Source organism: Pygocentrus nattereri, chromosome 23 (genome assembly GCF_015220715.1).
Source record: "Pygocentrus nattereri isolate fPygNat1 chromosome 23, fPygNat1.pri, whole genome shotgun sequence".
NCBI classification, from domain to species: Eukaryota; Metazoa; Chordata; class Actinopteri; order Characiformes; family Serrasalmidae; genus Pygocentrus; species Pygocentrus nattereri.
The window spans coordinates 755,001-762,500 of NC_051233.1; the positions used below are offsets into that span (position 1 = coordinate 755,001).

The following is a 7,500-nucleotide window of genomic DNA, read 5'->3' on the forward strand; positions in this document are numbered from 1 at the left end:
ACCTACATTTAGAGTCGGTTATTCATTCAGTCTAACGAGAAACTGTAGAACGGACTAGGTTTATATCACAATACCTACATTTAGAGTCGGTTATTCATTCAGTCTAACGAGAAACTGTAGAACGGACTCGGTTTATATCACAATACCTACATTTAGAGTCGGTTATTCATTCAGCCTAATGAGAAACTGTAGAACGGACTCGGTTTATATCACAATACCTACATTTAGAGTCGGTTATTCATTCAGTCTAATGAGAAACTGTAGAACGGACTCGGTTTATATCTCAATACCTACATTTAGAGTCGGTTATTCATTCAGCCTAATGAGAAACTGTAGAACGGACTCGGTTTATATCTCAATACCTACATTTAGAGTCGGTTATTCATTCAGCCTAATGAGAAACTGTAGAACGGACTCGGTTTATATCACAATACCTACATTTAGAGTCGGTTATTCATTCAGCCTAATGAGAAACTGTAGAACGGACTCGGTTTATATCACAATACCTACATTTAGAGTCGGTTATTCATTCAGCCTAATGAGAAACTGTAGAACGGACTCGGTTTATATCACAATACCTACATTTAGAGCCGGTTATTCATTCAGTCTAATGAGAAACTGTAGAACAGACTCGGTTTATATCACAATACCTACATTTAGAGTCGGTTATTCATTCAGCCTAATGAGAAACTGTAGAACGGACTCGGTTTATATCACAATACCTACATTTAGAGCCGGTTATTCATTCAGCCTAATGAGAAACTGTAGAACGGACTCGGTTTATATCACAATACCTACATTTAGAGCTGGTTATTCTTTTTGAATAATATTCATTTTGTTTGTGGGTGAAAGGTCACACTAGTTGTGTGTGTTGAGGTTTTTAGAGATACAAGTCTGATTGATAAGTGTTAGCACTGCTAGCTATGCTAACGTTACCCGATGGGGAAGTTGTGGTGGACGCAGAAAGCGACATGAGCAGAAACGACCAGCAAGTCCAGCAGCGCAGACACCAGACTGAGGCCGTCAGAACTGCCCGCCCGAAAAATCCTCCATATCTGGGGCAAAGGAGCTGGACGAGAGACAGACAGAGAGTGAGAGAGACAGAGAGAGACAGACAGAGAGACAGACAGACAGAGTGAGAGAGGGAGAGAGAGAGAGATAACACTTTAATATAGAGTTTAATATTGTTATTCTTTTAATGATACTCTTATAATATTATAAGTATACTTATACCAAATGGGTGGGGCTAAACCGCTGTAGCTGAATGGGTGGGGCTAAACCGCTGTCGCTGAATGGGTGGAGCTAAACCGCTGTAGCTGAATGGGTGGGGCTAAACTGCTGGAGCTGAATGGGTGGGGCTAAACCGCTGGAGCTGAAGGGGAGGGGCTAAATCGCTGTAGGATGAAGGGGTGGGGCTAAATCGCTGTAGGCTGAAGGGGTGGGGTTAAAGTGCTGTAGGCTGAAGGGGTGGGACTAAAGTGCTGTAGGCTGAAGGGGTGGGGCTAAAGTGCTGTAGGCTGAAGGGGTGGGGCTAAAGTGCTGTAGGCTGAAGGGGTGGGGCTAAACCGCTGGAGGCTGAGGGGGTGGGGCTAAACCGCTGCAGGCTGAGGGGGTGGGGCTAAAGTGCTGTAGGCTGAGGGGGTGGGGCTAAAGTGCTGTAGGATGAAGGGGTGGGGCTAAAGTGCTGTAGGATGAAGGGGTGGGGTTAAAGTGCTGTAGGCTGAAGGGGTGGGGCTAAAGTGCTGCAGGCTGAGGGGGTGGGGCTAAACCGCTGCAGGCTGAGGGGGTGGGGAAAACGTTTGACCTGTGTGTTCTTCAGTATGAAGGCACGACAGGAACATGTCAGAACACGTCACCGCGAGAGAACAGCAGGAGACACGAAGAGAACTTTACACTCACCCAGCAGAGTTCCCACCATCCAGAACCCCAGAACTTTACTCAGAACCACCTTCACACACGGCACTGAGGGAGAGAACCAGCAGAACCACTAATGACCTCAACCTGAGCTCACAGAGCTGTTTACACACCAAACAAGAGCATCACAGAGGACACACACACACACACACACACACACACACACACACACACACTACAAATCTGCTGACCGTCACTGTAAAGACATTATCATCATTCAGAACCCGGAGAATTAAAGCAGTTTAACTTCATTAATACTTCAATAGTGCTGACTTAATAACGTTATTAATGCTATTTAACTTAATTATGAATGCACCAGCTCTTTAACTGTAGCACAGCATGGGCTCATTATCTTCGCTAATGCTGACGTATCACCCTGATTAACGTTAATGGGCTCCTTCCCCTTTAACTGCGCCTGTACTGATTAAACATCATCTCACAATAAAGAGCCCAACACCTGAAGACCCCGGCGCCGAGAGCCCAACCCGCTCTTCAGAGGTGTTCTCAGGGTCGAGTCAGCGCGTCTCACCGTGAGCGAAGTCCAGGCGGAGGAAGAACCGCTCGTAACACTTTTCTGGCATTAAATAAGTTAAGAGGAAGGATTTGAGCGCAGAAGCCTGCTCCTCTCCCGACTCGGCCATTGTTCACAGGCGTGTACGCCAACTGTGCTGCAGTCCTGCCCGGGGATTGGCTGGCTGTGTCCCCGCCCCCTGCTCCGGGATTGGCTCAGAAACACACACAGCGGGCAGGGCTTGCCTAAATACAGGTGCACACAGGGTTGTGTGCATTTTCCCCCACCCGTTTTCAGGCAAGCTCTGCCATTGTGTGTTCATCTGCTGCTCAGCGCTTTACTCACATTTTCAGTTAAACAGATCTTCTTCAGGTGTGTATTGGTTTTTATAGAATGTACTGACAGTGACGCGCTTATTAGGCCTCAAACGGAGCAGTTTAATAAAGAAGACGCGAAGCACGAGCGATGATCTGGATTTCTATGTTGTTTATGTAGCGCCACTCGTTCGCCGCCAGATGGCGACAAAAACAAGTAAAAAAGTCCGCGCTGCAAATCTGACCTCAGAGTCTTTAACTCTGCAGGGAAGTTTTGGGAGCCTTACAAACTTTGTGTTTTACTACGTATTGCATGGTTTTCCAGCTCCAGAGCCGAGATCCTGCTTTTTCCTGGCCCATATTGACTGGAGTGTTACGGTAACCTGGAGTTTTCCCAACAAGATCTCTTTAGAGGAAACATACACTCTTAGAAAAAAGGTAGGAAACTCGGTGACAGTGCCGCTCTTATCTCTGGGGTGGTTCCCTAGGCTTTTTAGTCTACTGTTCTGTTTTAAAACATTTGTTTATGAAAAGGTACAATTCCGAACTTTTCACCAGGAAAATCTTATTTAAAGTTCAGGATCAGACCTTTGAGGGATCATTTACACTGTTTGTATCTTGAACAAAAAATGTACCTGAACAGAACCTTTATCCTTTATTACGACTGCCCACCTGTCCGGCTGGACATTGATGGACGACTGACTGTCGAGTCCTCCTGCTGCCCACTTCAGACCAGCTGCCCACGCCCAGCTGCCACCACCTGCCCTGGACTAGCTGCCCACCCTACACTGATGTTCTCATGGACTCCCAGCTGTTACTACTACTAACACTACTGCTATTAATATTAGTAGTATAATAACTCTGTAGGTAGTCTGACCAGAGGAGGACGGGTCCCCCCTGGTGAGTCTGGTTCCTCCCAAGGTTTCTTCCTCAGTTCTGAGGGAGGTTCTCCTGGCCACTGGCGCCCCCTGGCTTGCTCACCTGGGGTTTTACATTCAAGTTAAAACTCTACTGGAATTTTGTGAAGCTGATTTGTGACATCAGTTTTAAAGAGCGTCGCAGATTTTTGGCTTTCAGCAGTAAATGGTAAGTATATAGTGATATGTGGAGATCATAAAACACATGTTCTGTTAGTTTGAGGGGCTTTTACAAATAAAAAAATAAATAAAAATGTATATTTATTTCATGCAGCTACTGAATAATTTGCCTGATTTGGACAGGAAAATTCAGATGGACAAACCGAAACACACCCAGGAGTATAAGAGGCTACAGCGATAACTGAAGCAGAAATCTATACTAAAATACTTTTAATTTGCATTAGTAAAGGTACTAAAGTACTCGGCTAAATAACCGACTCAAATACTTTATATTAAATTGTGTTCTTGCGCATAAACGTGAGTTATATACTTGGTAAAACAGCAACTGCAGACAGTTTCATACACAAAAAAGTCAGTACTGATAAATACTTAAAGACTTTATTATGGTTAATCTTTATAACATCTGATTTCCCATCATATTAGTAATCAGACTACTTTCAGACCCACATGGAAGATTGGACAGCAGTAGTTAAGGCTCTCGGCAGGAGCTGCAGGCCAGGCGCGACACCTGCACCGACTCACTCACTCACACCCAAGTAGAAAAGAGCTTGTACACGTGTACAAAAATACATTCTGAAGGTCTCTCTGTAAAAACTCTGCTCACTGGAAAAGTTTATAGTATCAAATTCCCTTTTTCTTTACACGGCAGAAAGAACACAGAAAGGAGCGACGATGGAGTGTTAAAGGAACAGTCCAGATTTTTCCACCCTGGTCTCGAGCTGCTGTACGAGGAGCTCGGACAACTACTTCAACAGCTTTCCCTGAACTTGGAAAAGAGCGGAAAACAGAAGTCCATGGGCAGTAAACAAAACCTCGTATCTCCGTTTTTGAGGTTTTTCAGTTGGTCATGATTTGAAAATACCTGTTGCTGTTTACATTGTTTGTAAATTTCATGATAAATGGACCAGAAGAAACGGCCCAAAATGACTTGGAAAGACGTCTGGTTCCATTGACTTGCATTAAAAGTAGAGCATGTTTTTTCCCTCTCCTGTAAAGTCACCGTTCTGGAGATACGAGGTTTTGTCCCGACAGCAGCGACACGCCAAGCATGTTTCTGTACGGAAACCCTGAAGCGACAAGGATTTGCATGTTTCTCTACTCAGTCTTTCCATGATACGTTATTTTCATTTGTTTTCTCGAGATCTTGTAATATTTGTCATTGCGGCCAAACAAAAAAAGTTTGTTTTCATTTCGAGTTATTAATTTTATTATCGCAACAAAACGGAGACGACATTCGTTACGTCGTGATAACGGCACATCTCAAGATCTCGTGAAAACATTTTGTGCTGTAATGATATAAATAACACATGATCACAAGAAAACAAATACAGGAAAGCGAATGGACCTTTCAGGCTTCCGTATTTGTGTAAAAAAAAAAACTTAATTTCTTCAGTAGACTCCACAAATTAAGCTGTAAATCTGAGCAGTCGGGTCTTTCTAATGCTAATTAGAACTAGCTTTGTAAAGGGAAGGCTACATGCTAATTCTGAAGCAGTGAGGCGGAGCCTCCTGATCACCATGGACACCAGAACACCTTAGAGAAAGCTAAACTAACCAGGACTGCTATTTTTTCAGAGCAGTTGTTCTAATCAGCGTTTTTCAAGCCTTTCTTCACACAAGTTCAGCGTCTGCCCATTGACCTCTATTATAAACGTGTTTCATGCTAACTGGTTTTCTGTTCTTTACCAAGTTCAGGGGAGCGTGTTGAAATTATCGTCTGCAGCAATCGACCGCGCGCAACAGACGCTGTACAGACAGCTTAGGGTGAAAAAGGCCGAAGTACCCCTTTAAAGGTCCCTCAGGGTCCAAGAACACTAGGCTAGAGGGACTGAGGTTAAACCGGTTCTACATTTTGTTTATTTTTCTACGGCAACTCTCGCTGCTACTTTGGCCTTCAGTTCGCTCCACTGTTCAGCACCTTCTGCTTCGCTGAACATCAGATTTTCAGGCTTTTCCCCCAGAATATATCCTCCTGGACCAAAACACTTAGGACACCTTAATGAAGCTCAGTAATACATCAAAGGAAAGTTATTTCATCAAAAAATAATCCAAGAAAGTAGTTGCATATGGAAAACGCAGTAGGACAGAGCGCACAAGTGCCTGAAGAGTTTGATTTCACAGACGCCGTATAATCTTTTGCCTTTGGAAGTTACAGTACAATTCAGTTGCCAAGGAATGGCCACTTTAATGGAAACGGTAAGGAACCGTGATGGAAGCACTGAGACTCGACCTGCTGGTCCTCCTCTGATGAGTAAATGTGAATAAATGGTAGGATAATTGCTTAGAAATAAGAAATCTCATATTATACACTATTATATATAATTCTATGATGGCTAAGAGCTGAAACTATGATTTTTCCTCTTAAGGGATTTTTGGGAATAATCTCTGAATGGCACAGTCCCTGCACTGCCATGATTAGCGGTTCAGGTCGAGGAGACTTGGTCATTTCTACACGGAGTGTGTCTATAGCAACAAAACGCTCCCAAAACAACAACAACAACAACGACAACAAAAAAACAACAACCGAACATTTCTCAGGTTCCTCAGCATAAAACACTCTTTCTGAACCCAGACCCACAAAAAATCCCATTATATTCACATACAATTCTACTATAAAGTACATTTCTAGAACGTTTTTGGCATAATAAAAGAAAATAGACTGATTTGATGTTTTTTTGCGTAATACTCCAGATTTCAGAGACAGTAATGATTGTGCGAGCAGTGACTCAGCAGGGGCTGGAAGAAACAAACAAGGAGAAAGAAATAAAAAAACAAATAAAATTTTTTCTGTTAAATTTTGGTCCGCAGCTCCTTGTTGGATGCCCAGGTCTGAGGTCAGAGGGCAGTGGAGGTCAGCTTTTTGACCCCGCGGCGCTGTGCTAGTGTAGAGCGGCCCACCGGCTCCAGCATCGGAGAAATGTTCCTGTTCAGAGCCGAATACGTGGCAGCCATCGCTTCCTGAAACACGGAAAAACAGACAGACGAGGAATCAGACAAAGAACCAGAGCACCAACTAGCCCTCAGCTCAGGACGTGAAGCATGTTGACTCAGCTAACAATACAACAACCTCACCGCTAGTGACCGAGAGCGCAACCTCACCGCTAGTGACCGAGAGCGCAACCTCACCGCTAGTGACCGAGAGCACAACCTCATTGTTAGTGACTCACTTTGGGGCAGTTCTGCAGAAAGACAGCGTGCAGAGGGTCAGAGGGCAGAAGGTGAGTGAGCAGAGGGTCAGTAGGCAGAAGGACAGCGTACGGAAGGACAGTAGGCAGAAGGACAGTGCGCAAAGGGCAGTGCGCAGAGGGTCAGTAGGCAGAAGGACAGTGCGCAGAGGGTCAGTAGGCAGAAGGACAGTGCGCAGAGGGTCAGCGGGCAGAAGGACAGCGTACGGAAGGACAGTAGGCAGAAGGACAGTGCGCAAAGGGCAGTGCGCAGAGGGTCAGTAGGCAGAAGGTCAGTGCGCAGAGGGTCAGCGGGCAGAAGAACAGCGGGCAGAGGGTCAGTGGGCAGTCCTCCTGCCAGGTCTCTGTGTGCTCATTACCTTTACGAGCTGCGGCGCGTCCTGCCGGTTCAGCTGGAATTTAGGCAGCTGGTCTTTATGGACGATCCAGGGGTGACGCAGGACCTGAGATGCGGTCAGTCTCTTATGAGGGTCAACATG

At 45.1% G+C, this 7,500-nt stretch overlaps 2 protein-coding genes across 3 annotated transcripts in view; both read right to left on the reverse strand.

The window, feature by feature from the left end:
• The window catches only part of mpdu1a (mannose-P-dolichol utilization defect 1a), a 6,890-nt gene extending 4,269 nt beyond the window's left edge, over positions 1 to 2,621 (reverse strand). The window contains exons 1-3 of the mRNA XM_037533640.1: positions 2,444 to 2,621; positions 1,900 to 1,962; positions 937 to 1,069 (exon numbers count right to left, since the gene is read on the reverse strand). Coding sequence (XP_037389537.1) covers positions 937 to 1,069; positions 1,900 to 1,962; positions 2,444 to 2,555 — 308 coding nt within the window. The 5' untranslated portion in view covers positions 2,556 to 2,621. The remainder of the gene's footprint in view (positions 1 to 936; positions 1,070 to 1,899; positions 1,963 to 2,443) is intronic.
• A 1,574-nt stretch (positions 2,622 to 4,195) lies between these two features.
• LOC108412839 (ribosomal protein S6 kinase alpha-3-like) overlaps positions 4,196 to 7,500 on the reverse strand; it is a 37,986-nt gene continuing 34,681 nt past the window's right edge. For both annotated transcript variants that reach the window (XM_037533524.1, XM_037533525.1), the window contains 2 exons: positions 7,381 to 7,500; positions 4,196 to 6,794 (listed from right to left, as the gene is read on the reverse strand). The exon at positions 7,381 to 7,500 is cut by the window's right edge and continues 21 nt beyond it. In XM_037533524.1, coding sequence (XP_037389421.1) covers positions 6,672 to 6,794; positions 7,381 to 7,500 — 243 coding nt within the window. In that variant the 3' untranslated portion in view covers positions 4,196 to 6,671. The remainder of the gene's footprint in view (positions 6,795 to 7,380) is intronic.